The 18,228-nt window shown below is 34.5% G+C and overlaps 1 protein-coding gene and 1 long non-coding RNA gene across 2 annotated transcripts; both read left to right on the forward strand.

The window, feature by feature from the left end:
• Window positions 1-4,466: 4,466 nt before the first annotated feature.
• LOC141683743 (putative protease Do-like 14) lies at window positions 4,467-16,572 on the forward strand. Its single transcript, XM_074488493.1, has 10 exons — window positions 4,467-4,721; window positions 4,815-4,949; window positions 5,096-5,235; window positions 7,269-7,573; window positions 7,872-7,932; window positions 9,346-9,476; window positions 10,523-10,643; window positions 14,905-14,997; window positions 15,394-15,512; window positions 16,221-16,572. The coding sequence occupies exons 1-10, from the start codon at window positions 4,604-4,606 to the stop codon at window positions 16,261-16,263; spliced, it is 1,266 nt and encodes a 421-aa protein (XP_074344594.1). The 5' UTR covers window positions 4,467-4,603; the 3' UTR covers window positions 16,264-16,572.
• On the forward strand, window positions 5,246-6,222 carry LOC141683744 (uncharacterized). The gene is made up of 2 exons (XR_012560425.1): window positions 5,246-5,379; window positions 6,068-6,222. It is a non-coding gene; the product is annotated as an uncharacterized LOC141683744 (long non-coding RNA).
• Window positions 16,573-18,228: the final 1,656 nt, after the last annotated feature.

Genomic DNA, 18,228 nt, shown 5'->3' on the forward strand with positions numbered 1-18,228 from the left:
TCGAGGCCAACCCCGATAAAATAAAGGCAATCAGGGACATGGAACCACCAAAAACTGTCAAGGATGTTCCGAAGCTTACAGGAAGGGTTGCTGCGCTAGGACGATTCATCTCCAAGTCAGGAGACAAATGCTTGTCATTATCAAATCACTAAAGAACATCAAGGACTTTGTGTGGAATGAGGAAAATCAGAAGGCATTCGAGGATTTAAAAAAATATATGGCCCATGCCCCGTTGTTGGCCAAGCCAGCTTTGAATGAAGTTTTATTCTTGTACTTAGCTGTTTCAAAGAGTGCCTTGAGCGCTGTATTGATTAAGGAGGAACTGAAAATTCAGAAACCCGTATACTATGTCAGCAAAATTCTGCATGGTGCTGAGTTGAATTATTCAACTATTGAGAAATTTGCTCTAGCCTTGGTGATGGCTTCAAGAAAGTTACGTCCTTACTTTCAGGCTCGTCAAATTGAGGTGCTAACAAATCATCCCCTGAGAAATATCATTCACAGTCCCAAGGCTAGTGGGAGATTGATCAAGTGGGCGATAGAGCTGGGAGAGTTCGATCTCAAGTATAAGCCACGAACGACAATAAAAGCCCATGCACTAGCTGACTTCGTGGTGGAATGTACCATACCCAACCAAGAAGTCGGGGGGGCAGGAAGATAACATACCTCAAGACAAGGAAGTTAATAAGGGGGATAAAGAAAAGGAAAAAGAATACTGGGTTCTCTATTTTGATGGAGCATCAAAAACGAATTCAAGTGGAGCAGGTTTGGTTTTACAAAGCCCTGATGGGTTCTTAATTGAGTATGCCATGAAGCTAGACTTCCCAACCACAAATAATGAGGCAGAATATGAAGCTCTGATAGCTGGTCTTGGCTTAGCGGGGACACTTAGATCAAGAACTTAAAAGTCTGTGGAGACTCGAAGTTGGTCATATCCCAGGTGAAGGGAGAGTTTGAGGCAAGGGATGAGACGATGGCTAAGTATGTCCGCCTAGTAAGGGTCGTGATGACCCAATTTAATGAATGCCATGTTGAGCACATTCCAAGGGAGGAAAATGCTAAGGCAGATGCGTTGTCAAAATTTGCTTCATCTGAGATGGAAGAAAGTTCTGGAAGTGTATACTATCGCGTTTTGAAAACACGGAGTGTTGATGTTAAGCTTGTGGCTCCTATAGGCCTGGGGACGTCATGGATTGATCCCATTAAGGACCACATTCAAACCGGCTGGTTACCAAACGATGCTACTGAAGCACGAAAATTGGTTGTTCGAGCACTAAGATACTCTTTGATAGATGAAATTCTGTATAAAAGATCTTTCGTGGTTCCCTACTTAAGATGTCTAAGGCCTGATGAGGCTCGCTTGGCTCTTGAAGAAGTACATGAAGGCATATACGGGCAACACTTGGGGGGCAGGGTCTTGGCTCATAAGATAACCCGTTTAGACTTCTATTGGCCAGAAATGATGGCTGATGCCAAATAATATGTGAAAAAATGTGACCGTTGTCAGAAGCACGCACCAGTTGTTAGACAACCTCCCGAGATGCTGACCTCTATCAACTCGCTCATCCCCTTTGCTATGTGGGGAATGAATATATTAGGGCCTTTCCCCATGGCCACGACACAAAGGAAGTTTCTGATTGTGGCCATTGATTATTTCACCAAGTGGATTGAAGCCAAACCCTTGGCCAAGATCACAACTAAGCAGGCTGCACAATTCCTGTGGGAAAGTATTATGTGGCGGTATGGAATTTCCCGCATCCTAGTCACTGACAATGGAACACAGTTCAACAACGAGGAATTCAAGAAGTATTGTGAGGAAAACGAAATCGAGTTACGATTCACATCTGTGGCCCACCCGCAAGGCAATGGGCTAGCGGAAGTGGCAAACCGAATAATCCTGGATGGACTAAAAAAGAGGATCGAGAAGTCAAGGAATAACTGGGTGGATGAAATACTCCCCATACTATGGGCCTGTAGGACTACCTATAGAGTCACGACTGGAGCAACTCCCTTCATGTTAGCGTATGGTGCGGAAGCAGTTGTTCCTGTAGAGATATCACATTCCTCCCCTAGGATTCAAGCTTTCAATGCTGAGGAAAATGAAGAAGGGCAAATGTTAGCCCTGGATCTAATTGATGAAGTACGAGATGAGGCACATGCGAAGATGGTGGAATATCAGAAAAATGCTTCGTTCTACTACAACCTAAGGGTTAAAGAAAGATTCTTCAAACAAGATGATTTAGTTTTGAGGAAAGTGGAAGCTTCTGGTATAGGGCAGAAAGGGAAACTTGCCCCAAATTGGGACGGGTCGTACAAAGTCAAGAGCGTTCAGGGTAGATGAACCTACAAGCTGGAGACTATGGATGGTTTTGAAGTCCCGAGAACTTGGCATGCACAAAACCTGAAGGTTTACTATGTGTAAAATAGTAAAAGTACGATTCTCACTTGTCAGAATGACAAATATGTTTAAAAGCACCTTGAAGTTTTGCTTGCTTAAAATTTTTCTATATGGAAGATATGTTTAGATTTTATCACTTCAAAAGTTTTTCATTGTAAAACTTGTTCTTACTGCCTCTGAAAAAGCTAGGGGACTTAATGCTGCATAATTATTCCAACTCGATATTAGCAGATAAGTAGATCTAGAGCAATGTAAGATCAATTTGCATATGACGCGTCATAACATGTAGGACGCGTCATGTTAGACATACGCTTTCTGTTTCATATAGTTTGCACCTTTTACTTGTGTTATTCTCTATATGTGCACAATCAATACATCTAACCTTTAAGACACTTCTTTATTTTCCCTTCGTCTAACTGTATAATGTTATGTATTATCAAATGCTAACTGAATTCTGGTTGGACACATCTTCCTTTTTTGGGCGCGTCTTCTGTAACTGCTTTTTATAATGATTTATAAATTCATGTTGACAACTGTTGGGCGCGTCTTGTAAATAGTAGACATGTTGACAGCTATTGGAGATGCTCTATTATAGCCAATAATACTGAAATACAATTCCTTACGGGTTCAGTAAAATTTAGATAATATCTATTTTTCACTTATATAGCTAGCTAATAGATATAACTACTCAACTTGGAGATGCTCTGATTACTAGTGCTACCAACATCATCATTTAGCATATTATGAACATCTTTATCAATTTTTTTAAAGCTTACATGTTATCCATAATGAACACAACAAATAAATAAGTAAGAAATCAGTGTAAGAAGGATGAAAAAGGAGTGAACATCTTTGTATTTTCTAAAAACACTTAATTAATGTAAAGAGCGAATAAGAACAAAGAAATACAAGAAAATCCCTAATTTTGTCCTCCACATTAGTTTCAGGCATAAAAGTGAAATATGATCTTTTAGAATTTTACGTGCTTTTCACGAATATTATACATGAAAAAGTGATTTTTTTTTTCAAAAAATTAAAATTCTGAAGCGTATTTTAGGTTAATTGTTTCGTGAGGGTGGTAACATGACCCTTTCTTGTACTTTGAACTTTTCTGAGCAAGTATATCCGCTCGAAAGCTATAGAAATTAAGTCGGAATAATTAAATTTTTATTTTTTTTATATATTATAAATATAATATAATATATTTTTAGTAAACACAAATTAGTACTCCCTCCGTTTTCTTTTATATGTCGTTTAACTTTCTTACACACAATTCTAAGTCCTTGGACCGCATATATAAAATAATATTTTTAAAATTTTCTTTTTCTCAATTAAAGTTTTAGTTATATAATTTTATTTACAAAAAGAAAAAATTAAAAATTATTATTTTAACTATGCGGTCAAAGCAGTGTGTGCACAAAAGTTAAACGTCATATAATCTATATCTATATTCTATATATTATAAATGGCTGGATAACCCTTTCCTAAGTTTTGGTATCCATATTTTGGTTCAGATATAATTTTTAATTTTAATTTGACCCAGTGGACTATCCATTTTTAGGTTTGATATCCATATTAAGTTTATAAAAGATCCATGATCCATGTACTTATTATGATCCATTTTAATTATAGAAACTTTGCAATACAATTTTAAATATGAATTGTGTTACTTATGCTAAGTTTTTAATACAAATTTGAAGTAATGTTTAAATTTTAATAGATCTATTTATAGAAATAATCTCATAAAATATATAACATAAAAATAACATATGTAATGAAAGCAGTTCTTAAATAAATTTATCATAATATGTAGATACAATACACTTATTATATAGATAATTTAATCTTTTATAATCATATTATTCAATTTGAAATATAAATTTATTTATTTATTTTATTAAATAATTTTTGAGATCCCCGTGCATAGCCGTAAACTAGTAAAAATAGAGAGAGTAGTATTGTACTATTTAGGAGCCGGTAGAAAGATTCGGACTGTCTAGTAAGTGGATGGGCTTTTGTCGATTAAGCCCAACTCAATCTCTCTCCAGCCATCAACATATCTAATCATTTTATACATTCTTCTCCCCCAAATTTGTCAGTAACGGGTTCAACTTGAACATCCTCTAAACCTTGTAATCATTCTTCACTATTGTGAGCAAGCATATCCGCTCGAAAGCTACTGATAAAATCATAATTTAATTATCTATGTCTGAGGAGGATTGTGGGGGGATGGGAGGTGACGACGAGTTGAACAGAAGGTTCTGGTCCAAACCAAAGTCTTTGTTCCATCCATGGAGACGGAAAATCAACCGCATTCGATCAGGTTTCACTCTCCTAACTGTATTCGCCTCTTCTGATTTATAACATGTCATGAGTTCTTGTTACAAGCCCTAAAACTTGAAATTATTTTTTTTAGGGATTCGGTTTCAAAAAGTGAATCACTTTGGGAAATTCGATGATTATCTTGATGCCAACTTCAACTTGGATTGGAACACTAAACGCGCTGCCCTCGATGCTTCACCTTTCGTCGTTGCTCTTATTTCATACTCTGGTATCGATTCATTAGCATTATATTTTAAAAACGAAATAATTAATTTGTTTGACTCCGAGTACTGTTTTCACTGATTTATTTATTGTCTGAGATTGTTTTTATTTTATTGATATTGCTAGTAATCTACTGACTCTTGTTGCCTTTAGGTCCCCAGAGGCTATTTATATGTTCAGGGACCATTGTTGACTCATATGCTGCTGATGCTGGTTTTTCTGCTACTATTTTGACTTCTGCCACTCTTCTTAGATGTCCGAAAGCAGAAGATGATCTGGCCGATGATTTAAAGGTATTCTCAATCACTTGCACTATTCAGAAACACAATCCCTTTTAAGATCATTCCCCCCTTTGATAATTAAGTGGAGAAGGTAACAGAGTGGGGTTGGATGGCATTCCAGAAAATCTGTCTGTTCTGTATCTGTCGAGTCAACAGGTAATGATTAGGGGATCCATGTATAAAATAATTTCACTTAAAAGAAAAGGAAATAAAGAAACAACACCTAACAAATATATTTTAGTCAATAATGTAGCTGTTAGTTGTCATGTCTTAGTTAAATTTTGCTTTTCCAACCCAAGAACACAAATTATACATATTTTAAGCATGCAAATAATAAGTCACTAATTTTTGTGTATCTTGCAAGTAACACTAATGCATAGATCCATCGACTCGGATTTGTATGTACCAAAATTGTGAACATCAAAATCCCATGTAATAGCTTTGGATCCTGGATCTGGATACGGTCCTAGCTGTCATCCATAATTAGAAGTCGTCTTAGTGACGGAACATGCTTGGGCACCAAATCCTACAACAGGGTGATAAGTGGATAGTGCTTGGTTCCGATACGGGATAGCACTAGAATCTGATAGTATGGGCTTTTACTTGTGTTTTCTTTATCTAGGACCCTCTCGTTTTTACTTTTAAAAAGGTTTCTACAAGTAAGATCTATTACTTTTTTTATCCTTTCCTTTATTGGTCTTGACTAGGTGTACTGTTCGCTTATCTAGGCTACAAGTTTTGATGGTTTATTATTGGGATACTATAGTACTTTAAATTAATTCTTTATGTATGTTTATCGGCCTTTCATATTGATGGGTTAATTTTGTTTCGTTTTCGGTTGAAGGAAGCAGAAAAACTATAGGTATACATACAAGCATGGGGCTCCTAAGTGTGGCTTTCAGAATTTGTGGATTTGGAATCGTCTAATTTTCATGTTTAGAGATCTATCCTTCTAATTTATTTTTGCCTTGAATATCCTTATCAAGTTCAATCGTCTGATCCTCTCTATTATAAAGAAAAGTACAAATTTCTGCCTATGCGTTAATGTCCTTATTTTTTAATAAGGAATGGTAAATAGTGCATTCTTGGATTGTTTGTAATTAAGCCCCAAACCCTTATAATGTAACAATTACTTCTCAATGCTTTCACAAACTGTAAAATTCAGTCACAATTTCAGTATCATGTGAAATTCACGGGCTGACAATTTGAAAATGTATTCATTGTAATACAAGGACATAGTCAAAAGTTTTTTTTTCTAGTTTTCCAAAAATGTTTTCTAATCTGAAAGTCTCCATGTCATAGTTTTCCAGGTAAGAATTTACCGAAATTAAGCTGATTTACAGAGTTGATGAAATTAGCGGGGCTATTTGATATCAAGCGAAGTTAAGGGACAAATTTGCTGCGTTCCCTTTCCCTAATTAATACATTAAGTTGGAAAGTACTATTGAGTTTATGCTTGTTTAATTGTTCATTGTGGTCAAACGAGTATGCAAATTCTGATGTTGTATGTTATTTTTCTTGTTTTTCCTTTTAATTTAATTTTTTCATTTACCCAATAAAAATTGATTTTCATGACAAAATATCATGTTAATGTGAGAATTCTATATTTCTAAAATTTGTTTTGTAACCTAGAAAAATAATTTGAATATTTTTCCCCAAACCGGAAGTTTCGCGCATGTTATTTTTACCAAAACATAATTAGCTTGAGGTGAACTAAGTCTAGACATTTTACATTTTCTTATTCTATAAGTAACATGATTAGGTTATTGAGTGATTTGAACAATAAATGAATGATGATAAAAGTAATTACATACATTACTTAAACCAAAGAAAACTTTAAGTAATGGTCACCGATTTAATTCATCCCCTTCATTATATTCCTTTTCTAATCCACATAGTTAACCAGTTGCTCCCAATTTAGTATAATAGCTACTATTGTTTATAAACTGTTCTTCTTGTATACTTATGTGTAGCTAATGGAGAAAGAATTTATGTGTTATATTTGAATTATGCTTTTGTACTGAAATAATGGTCCACTATTTCAGGTGAATGTCTATTTGTTTGATCAGAGTATGTGTGAAGGTGAGATATTGGGCTACGACTTCCATTTCAATGTTGCTGCCATTCGTATCAGATCTACTGTTCAATTGCAAACTGCTATTATCGGAAATCTCGATAATAGTATGCAGTACCATTCCCGCTTTGGTGACATTTCATTTCATCTTGGCCGTCACCGTGAGACACCGACAGGCCGGCGCTTGATTAAGCTTTGTCCGGGAATGGCTGTTATTGCATTGGGTCGATATTATGATGACCCCTACCACATTATGGCAGCGCCCGGAAAGCTTATGTAAGTTAGTCTTTTCTGTGTTTCAACTTAATGCTCTTTATCATGTCTTAGGCTATGCCGTAGTACTTTGTTTCTTCTTGTCGGGTTCATAAAATTATTACTCGGAAAATGAAGAAAGAATGCATCAGGTCTTTATTTAGCAATGAGTATACTTGTTTCTTTGTTCAACTAAATATACAATTTTCACTATGATTGCGATCTTTTGTAACACGAGGTCTGTTGGTTGTGTGCACTTGTAATCTTCACATTTCTTAATACTGCAACCGTTTTATTAATTTGGCTTTCCTCCTTTGTATAGTACGCAGCACTCTAAGTTAGATTGTGGAGAGCTTGTTATGGCATGTAGTGAAATCACAAAGGTACCAACAATTCTTTCCCTTCTCTGTTGTGTTGTTCGAGTAGGTATGCATACATTAGTAACATAATAAAATGGATGTTTCAGTGTACGATTTTTCAATTATATTTCCATGCTTCAATTAAATTTTATAATGTTGCTAGAGTTGATGTTGCATTTTCTGTGTTTTCTACTTGTTAATGTCTTTAAACAATTATTTTGCATGAACTATGGGGTAGTTCTATTGAGAAAGGACATGTTGTATGTGGTGAAAAGGAAACTTCTCTTTGGGTAGTTTAATGTTACATGGTTGTCTGGACTACTGCGATAGTTGGTGCTGTGCTGCTAAGATTTTTTTTATATCCTTTTGATAGGGGGGAAGGGGGGGGGGCTGTTTTTATGGTGAGTAGAAGAGAAGAAAGGATTTTAGTTTTTTGGCACCATTGGGCTTGTAATTAAGAAATAGCTAGCTTGCCGCAACATACAGCATATGAGAGTAGGAGAATAAGAAAATTTTAAGTACTAAAAATTTCACTGGTGTTTTTACTTGATCTGAGAGAATATTTGGGGTATTGAATTCGAGAGAGAAAATATTTGGCACTGGAAAAGTGAGGTAAAAGGTCCTATTTATGGGGAAAGGCGTAGAATCCCAAAGTGAGGTAAAAGGTCCTATTTATAGGTAAAAGGTGTACAAAATATTCGTAAAATTTCTGATACAGGCAACAGGTAACACTCGTGCTACTTACAGATATTTGCATGACAAAAATGTAGCTAACCACAAGCTGGTGTGATGCTCAAATTCACATTACAATTGGCCCATCATCTAAGGGAAACTTTTCATTTTGACCTACCTGTGATTGTTTTTCTAATTTCTAACAATTGTTTTTTTTGAAAAAATTAATCTGTCTTTGGATTTTCATGATTTATTTTAATTGTTATTATTGAAATAATATTATCTAAAAAAGTTTTTATTAAGACAAATTACTAAACATTTGAACCTTGAACGGGTTTTGTTAAGTCATATTATTGGGGTAACAATCCTAGTCCATCGTGCATTCATGTAGAGGCCTATATGACAAAACTAAATATTGAAATTTTCTATCACCGTCAAGCATTGTGGTAAAACAAGGGACACAAATATTTTTTGACCCTCGGCTAATGCTCGTAATTATTCGTTAAAATAAATGCGTCGATTTCAAACAAATTTTAAAGCTTGTTTTGTACATGAGCTTGAACATTAACATGTACATACCTTATTCGTTCAAGTTTAGCTCCAAAATGCATGTGTCTGAGCAACATACCTGAAGCTTCCACGAAGCACTCGGTAGTTGCAACTTCATAAGCTCAATGGAATGGGTTGCCTGTATCAGTAGTACAAGTTCATTTGTTATATTACGAAGTGGGGCATTAAAGTCTAAATAACTATTTATTTTCCCAGAATGGTATTGGAGGACCACTTATTAATGACAGCGGATGCGTCATTGGACTGAACTTTTACAGCGTGGCTCGTACTCCTTTTTTACCCATCAATATTGCCTTAATATGCTTGGATCACTTGCTGAAATATAGGTAAATTTTGGTGCAAACTTGTCATGTTTGACTTTTGTTTTTCAGGGTATGCTCTGTCTTATTTTTTTAAAGTATATTTCTTTAGCCTAGTAGAGCTTTTTCACACTTCTGCTACTATATTCTAGATCATGGAATCTAACATTCTGAAAGTACATTTGAATTAGTATGAAGATGTTTTCTCCTTTCACCATATTATATTGGTATTATTCCTTGTACGGCATCTGATGACATCTCTTGTAAACCAATGACATTGTTGCAAATTTTAGACAAAAAATTGTTCATGGTGATGAAATTTTAGTTTATATGACTGGCTATATTCAGTAATTAAAAAAATATATATTAATAAAAATTGAAATGCTTTTTAACACTTTTAATAGTCGAAGATTGTGTCGATCTATGCTAGATAAACAGGAAAACATGATTCAATTGGTTCTCCCACTATCTGATATTTTATGAAGTGTGATAAAAATGTCATCTGTGATGCGAAAACCTTTAATATATATATATATATTTATGTATATTTATGTGTGTACGTATGAATATTTATGTATGTATGTATGTATGTATGTATGTATGTATGTTTATGTTTATTTTTATTTTTCTTCATTGAAAGCGCTACCTTTGTCGAGATGTTTCGCCTGTGTTAATTTGTTTAATATTCAAGCAAGTGAAATATAATCTGACATCTCAATGCATGAGCCTAATATCCAGACATTTATTTTTAGAGGTTAGTAAAAGTTCTTCTTACTCTCGATATTGATGTATCGGATCCTCCTGTAGTTGTCCTTGCCTGAAAAGGAAGCAATGAGCCCTTGTGATCCATCGAGTTATGAATTTTGTATTTTAAATTTCTTGGACTAGGCTTGTATTATTGCTTGTGGACTGGATGTTGAGGTTATTGGTTGAACTTAATTGCTCTTTTTTCATGCAGGTTGTGGCAGTAACATATCTGCTTTTGTTTTTTTAGTCTTTAAATTTTTTCCGTACTTGAATAATGCGTTTTCCTAGTGATTATCGACTGGATTTTTTTTTTTGGGGTTGAGCAGGGAAGTCCCTCGACCATGGCTTGGACTTGAGCTATCTGACTTGGACACAATTGAGATTGGCGAGTTGGAAAAGTTAATACATAGCTCTCCTGATACCTTAAGTGGTGTTTTAGTTAGAAAGGTTAGTGTTCCTTCATCTCTAATTATAATTTCAAAACTAGTTCACCAAAGTAGTGGTAAATTGCTTAAATAAATGCACCTTGAACATGCAATTGTTCACCTTTAAAATTGCAAGGATCTTTACTCATTTAGTGTTTGCTTTCTTGCTTTAAGTCCTAAAATTTCCGAGCTACTAAAATTCTATATTCTTGATAGTATCAGATACACCATGGTTCTATATTAAGGGATAAGCTACAGTAGTCTTTGCATTTTAATTTGTACTTCAGTTTTCTTCTGTCCAATTTCTCTGACTGTGTTTTTATATATATAATATATTTTACAAAATAGATAGAAGTTGTAGAATTAAGCATTATTGTTTTCACTTGTCAAGCTTGTAGCAAAACCAAGTCAAATTAAGGTAGATAAGTAAAGTTTAAATTCAGAAAAGGGCTTAAAATTTCCAACAAGTGCAGAATAGGGAAATTCAGCTCACAATCACAATGGTTTTGGTGAACCTAGAAAGTATTCTAGTATGTTAAAGCTAAGAAAACCGTTTATTTTATTGGAAAGAAATTTACTCTTGATAATAGATGTTTGATGTTTCATTAAGTTTAAGTGCTACATATGTTCAACACACATCTACAATAAGTTAGTAAGATTTAGTAAGTTAAAAGTAACTTCAATTAAGTCAATTTCAGTGAAAAGATATACCCAGAGAACAAGTGGGAACAGTGGAAACTGTTTTGTTTTTTTGATTAGGAACCAAAAACATGGAGCGACTTCTATGGTATCTTTTAGTAGGTGCACGATTTTCACTGGAACAATGTAGTTTTGAAATTGAATCGTCCTTTGCTTATATATGAAACTAAAATATTATGGATTCTCAAGCTTAGGGATAACCATGATGCGTTTGCTGTCTTGAAGAGAGAAGGTGCTTAAGGAGGAGAATTTTTAAATATGGATGACACATTGACATCCGTTGACACCTTTTGTGAGATCCAACTTTTAATTATGGATTCTATTATGGAAAATTTGGTGGAAAAGACCTTTAAGTGGGCATCTACTTGAGTGAAAATAAATCTAAATAACACCTTAGAGTATTGTTATTAATAGTACTATTCTGATAACTGTAGTGATGCCAAACGAAGAATTAGAGTATTAGTTTTTATTTAGGGATTGTTGTGCCTGAGGATTACCTAGGATTTGCCTGAGGTTAAAAGAGTATAATTATCTAAGTGTAGCATAGGGTTTTTTGTCAAAGTATTGGGGTCTTGTTTATATTTACCGATTTTCGATTAAAATTTTATATGGTAAAATGTCTTAACCTCAGGTAAGTTAGTTGCCTGAGGACACCCTCATGGCCCAGTTTTCTCTTTTATTTATTTTATATTAGTATTAAGATGTAAGTGTGTTTTGTTATTAATAACTATTTAATCTATTAGGATAATTGTAGATTATAGTAGTAGAATAGAATAAAGGATCTGTTTCATTTAATTAGTTTGGTAGTTTATAGATTATATATATAAGTAATTAGTTTTCAGGAAGTTACCTGGCTTCGAAGTAATGATGATCTATATAATCTCATGTAATTTTTCATTATGGAATAGAGTTGATTATTATTGAAATTGAGAATTGTTTCTCTTTTGTTATGAGTTGCGATCCTAACAAAATGCAGAATCTTCTGCAGTGGGTAGTGATTCTTTTTCGTTTGGATCACCTTAGACGTGGGTTTTTTGTGGCTGAACCACATTTTTCTATCTTTTTTGGTGTTTTTAATACATGTCCTGCATCATGTAGATATATCGAAATTCTGCATGCACAAGTTGAGCGTGCTTTCTTACGCTCTAGTGTGTTACTAACAAGTCTAGTGAAGGCCTCCCCTTATAGTTCCCATGATGAAAGTAACTCCATTTATAGTTCCCCTTATGTTGAGGTTAGGAGGTAATGGTACCTAGCATTATTATCACTAATACGACTTGTCAACGACTAATCGGCTCAAAAGCACTCGGGTGCCGACTCTCGAAATCGACTTGTTGTCGACTAGTCGACGCAAAGCTTCGCCCGAGAGTCTCCAAACCCGACTTGGGGCCTTGATCACCATATTTGCGGTATACCATGACCCTCATCAGACAAGTGACTCGATCCAAGCAAATTATAGTACAAAAGAAAGAGACGGGTATCTAAAATGATATTGAGATGGATATTTTGCATGATATTCATCATACTAATGTTTTTATTTGCTTGGATATGTATGATATTTGGAATTAAAAGGTTATTAAGCAGTAACTGGTCTTATTTTGAACTTATTATTTTAGTACTTCTTAATTAAATTATAGAACTGCTGTGTTTAGCTATATTATACATTAAATCTAGTAAGTATATGGATAATGAACACTAGTCGGATCGAAGGTACTCGGGCTCCGAGTCTCAAAGCCGACTTGTTGCCGACTAGTCGACGCAAAGGTTCGCCCGAGAGTCTCGAAGCCCGACTTGGGCCTGTGATCACCTTTGCGTGGTATACAATGACCCTGATCAAACCAATGACCCGATCCAAGCAAATGATAGTACAAAAGAAAGAGATGGAGATTAAAATAATATTAAGATGGATACTTTGCATGATAGTTTAAAGGTTATTATGCAGTAACTATTCTTATTTTGAACTTCTTATTTTGGTACTTTTTATTTAAATTATAGAACTGATGTGTTTAGTTATATCATATATTGAATCTAGTAAGTACGTAGATAATGAACACACTCTGTCGACTTTTTACGATTAATCAGGCAACTTGTCAACTAGTCTTCTCGAAGGTACTCGAGCGTCGAGGCTCGAATTAGCGCCACAATAACCATGGTACTTGGACCAAGAACCAGATTTGTCTTAACAACATAAATCAGTATTCTCTTTATCAGCATATAAGGTCTACGTAATGGTGCTGACTTGCTTTAAAACATCATCTAACATGGTTAAGTCACGAGAATAGGAACGAACATGGTCACAATTTAAATCATACAACCATTAACAAAAAAAAGCACTAATTAATTAGAGATCTACATATTGCCAAAAACAATTAGCAACAGTAATTAACAATTAATTAGAGACACATATGCTTTGTTTATGACATGGAAGGAGAATTTGGCCCTTAGAAGATGTCTTAGGTAGAGCCTTTAATCTTAGAATGATTAAGAACTCGTATTGGAAAATAGTTATTATCATAGAGAGTAATTTGGAGGAAAGTAGAAATATAAAAGTTAGGGTTTTAAAGCATGAAATTATTACCCTTCTTTAAATCATGGAAAATGCTCATGTATTTAGGCAAAATGGGAAACTTGGGACAAAAGAGCTTTCACAGCTGCTGCACAAGCTTACACAACACACAAGGAGAGCTTGCACATGGTTCTTGCTATGTGCATGTCTGTTGCGTAGGTGTTGGACGGTGGCTGCAATACAAGATGATTTGTCATTTATGCTGCAAATTCTATCGTAGAAGCTGATTTTTAGGCATTTTATGTACAAATATATTAGGGCTATTAAACTTATAGAATTGACATGTTTAATATATTTGGCTGTAGATATACCTGGGTTTTAAAAAAGAATTTTTTTTGTCCTTTGATCCAAACCAATTATAAGGCAATACCACTCAAAGGGTCATGAGAAGGGATAACTGTATGTGTCTACAGTACAAATTACAATGAATGTAACAAAAGTTATAATGAAATTCCAACATTTTAAGAGTCAAAAATTGATTTATGCAGAAATTTTGTAACTCGAACACCGGTACTTGTGCAAGTTGCACGTGGGAACAAGTGCTTGACTCTGCTGTTTTATGAAATTTTCATGATTCTGGCCTTGAATGGAGTGGTAGAGTGTCCATTCTCTTGTAGTGTTGAAAATCCGACATAAGTACTTGAAGTTAAGAGTCCCACTGGCACAGTTGTGAATTTCACAGTTGTGAATTTTAAATAAAGGAGCTTATGCACACGTTTTTCAAGCTGATCCTAGACAAAAATATTGTGCTTAATTTGTGTAGCCTACAAGAAAGGTAAGCATGTTATCGCCTAGTCATTACTCCCTAGTTCCTCCATTCCGAAATAAGTGTCCTTTAAGAAACTTATTTTGGGATGAAGTGTTTCTCTTGTATCTAATATGTGATTTTCTTTGGTTCATATTCATCCGTTGCTTCAAATTATAAATATCACTGATTGAAAGTGTGCTCAAGTTTCATTATTGACTATAGCTTTCTACTTTATACTCTTCTTGAACATATCAGTGTTGTTTGTATCAGGTGGAATTGAGATCTCCTGCTTCTGATGCTGGAATATGCACCTATGATATTATAATTCAGATTGATGGAAAGCATGTAGGAAGTTACTTGGAGGTGTTGTTCTTCACGTTTCACTACTATAATAAAATATTTTGAACTGTACCTCGAACAAATATATGTAAAGCAAAATTAGGAGGGAAAGAGAGGTATCCGTATTTGTTTTTCCCTTATTTGGATATGAAGGGAAATGAAAGGGAAGATAGTTGGGAGGAAATGAAAGCTTGCTTTTCCATCCTCCTTTTCCCCTACTTTTCCTTCCATCATTTTATTCAATATAATGGAATTATTACTCTTCGTCTTCTATTAAATTGTTCTTGCATGATTGATGATGATAGTTATAACCAAAAGCTTTAATGGCAAGCTTTGGCTTCCATAATGTCGTAATTTATCTACACCATTGTAGTGACATTGCTTATTTGATTATTACCTTTCATTTCGGTTGTGGTGCAGTTTACTAGTATACTATTGGAGAAGGCCAAGGAGCGCATGGAAGTGATTGTTAAGAGAGCTGGCAGCGTTGCACCTTTGACGCTCACTATTCTTCCTCAGACTGCCGGAAAATTAAACCAGTAATTATATTTAGATTTGATTTGTGCAGTATATGTGGTTTGCATAATATATGATTCAAAGGGATATGATGCTAGCACTGCTGTCCTTGCATGTAACACTCCTACTTGAGAGAAGTATTCAAAGTATATTCTCTCGTAGGCAGGGACGCCGTCCCGCCACCCCAAACTCAACTATAGTCATGAAATTAGTATTAAACTCATATATTTAGTATAAAAATTTTCTTATTTTAATTTTTCGGCCCCTCAAAAATATATGAGGTACTAATATTAATGATATTTACAATAATTATGGATTTAGATACACGAATTCAAGTATATTTATATATTGAAATTGTTAAAAATATTATTATAAATTAATTTAATATATAAGAAATTAAAAAAAAAATATCAGTTACTCCCAAATAAAATTTGGCCACCCCAAACTCTGGTTTCTGGCTCCGTCCCTGCTCGTAGGATTATATAATATAACTCGGGGAGAGCTTTATAATTCCTAATGATTTTATCTTCATAAAGGTTACACTTTTTCGCAATTTCAATGGTGTAGCTTTAACTGTTATTGTGCATGTGTGTGCCTGTCGTGCAAATGTGTTGGGTGGGGGCCAAAATTTAGTATGAAACTAAGCCGTCCTGCAGGCACACTATTATATCCTACTATTAAATAGCTGTGAACCAACTACTGACATATGTATCTTTGTTTTTTCTGTCTAGATGGCCTTTACCAGCTGAACGCACAACCGGCCTGCCTTGCTAATACATGAGATGTTTTGGGATGTGTTGGCTCCTCACATCCTAAAATTTATCCCTCATTGATTTTATAATTTAAAATGGTTACTGTTTATGTCGAGCTATATATTTAACTTAGAGTAACATATTATCTATGTTAAGTCCGAATCTTAGCTGTTGCATCCCAATTTGTCTCTGTTGAGAAACGGTCTCATTATTTTCCTTTTCACCAGAATAAATCTTTAATTTTGTGGATGCCATCTCGAGCTGAGTTGATTTATTAGTGAAATTCATGTTGCTCTTGTTGCTCTTGGTGACATGAACTTTGTTTGTTATACTTTTAAAATCCAAAGTTTTGATTTTTTTTATGGATTAAATATCAAATTGATGAGTGAAGTAGTTATATCATATATCACATTTTTCATCAGGATATAAATTTGAATCACCAAAGTCGAAATAAATATTTAACATGACAGCATAAATATGCTTAATAAGTAAAATAATCTTTTATTGTATTTAATATAACATTTTTTTTGAATGCTATCACAGCTAAATGAAAATTTGTGAAAGTATTTTAGATAATATTATTTAGATGTAGAAAAAAATGAAGAAACTAATTATTTTTATTTTATGGTTTTATCTAATTTAAAAGATATGTAAAATAGCAAATTATTTGTTTTTTTTCACGGATTTTTGTTGTGAATACAATTTAACTGTCCATACCTTTGTCCAGATTTGGAAACTTTAATATATTTATAGAACTATTGTAAATTTAGGCCTTGTTAAATTAGACCAGGTGTTTCAAATGTCACAAATTTATCTAGCAAGAGAAAATGACGCAAATTTGTAATCAGTAGATCGAAGTGATATTTAATAGGGTGACCATTTCTATATCGAATTTGTTACCTGCTGTATTTTGGGTTATCAAGGGTCATTTGAAAGTTAATATATATTTGTGTGAAAATATTTGATTCATGTTGTAATATCCTAGTTATAAAAGAACAACCGGAGAGCTACTAAATTTAACAGAAGGAGGTAAGAAGCTGAGCATAGAAAGAAAGCTCGGGTGCATCTTTCTTCATTACCGAGTGTGGCTATTTATAGCCAATGTAAATTTGCAAGAAGCCAAGAACATTAAATGCATACACAAATTCTACTCCTATAAATCATAACCCTACTATTTGATTCATTGACCACATGCATGGCAATCACTATATTATAACACTCCCCTTTGATTGTCATGATAGTGTGGATCATCAATTGCCTCGTTAAAACCTTGTCAAAGAAAAACCCAGTGGGATAAAAACTTTAACGAAGGAAAAAGAGTACAATCTCCCCTTGGAAGAAAACATCAATCACTGGAGTTTTGTTGCAGCATATTCTTGAGTCGACGCATTCCAATGTTATGTCGCAGCTTTGCAAAGGTTGAATTTGGTAATGATTTTGTGAATAAATCTGCAAGGTTGTCACATGATTGAATTTGTTGTACATCAATTTCTCCATTCTTTTGAAGCTCATGAGTATAGAAGAATTTTGGTGAAATGTGCTTCGTCCTGTCTCCTTTGATGTATCCCTCTTTGAGTTGATCAATGCATGCAGTGTTATCCTCAAACATAACAGTAGGACTTCTCGTGATGTCCGGCAATCCACATGATTCTTGAATGTTCTTGATAATAGATCGCAACCAAACACATTCTCTACTGGCTTCGTGAATTGCAATTAGCTCTGAGTGATTTGTTGAGGTTGCCACTGTAGTTTGCTTCGTGGATTTCCATGAAATGGCTGTACCGCAATATGTGAATACATATCCAGTTTGTGATTTTCCAAAATGAGGATCTGACAGATATCCAGCGTCTGCATATCCAATCAACTGAGATGTCGAGTTCTCTGGAAAGAATAACCCAAAATCAACGGTTCCACGAAGATAACGAAATATATGCTTGATCCCATTCCAATGTCTGGCCATCGGAGCAGAGCTAAATCTAGCCAATAA

The sequence above is a fragment of the Apium graveolens genome, chromosome 9 (genome assembly GCF_009905375.1).
Source record: "Apium graveolens cultivar Ventura chromosome 9, ASM990537v1, whole genome shotgun sequence".
Classification (NCBI taxonomy): Eukaryota; Viridiplantae; Streptophyta; class Magnoliopsida; order Apiales; family Apiaceae; genus Apium; species Apium graveolens.

Coding starts and splice junctions, on each gene's coding strand:
- LOC141683743 (XM_074488493.1), top strand. CDS start 4,604: ATGTCTGAGGAGGATTGTGGGGGGATGGGAGGTGACGACGAGTTGAAC. Junction 5,236..7,268: donor ATCTGGCCGATGATTTAAAG/GTATTCTCAATC, acceptor CCACTATTTCAG/GTGAATGTCTATTTGTTTGA. Junction 14,998..15,393: donor ATGTAGGAAGTTACTTGGAG/GTGTTGTTCTTC, acceptor GTTGTGGTGCAG/TTTACTAGTATACTATTGGA.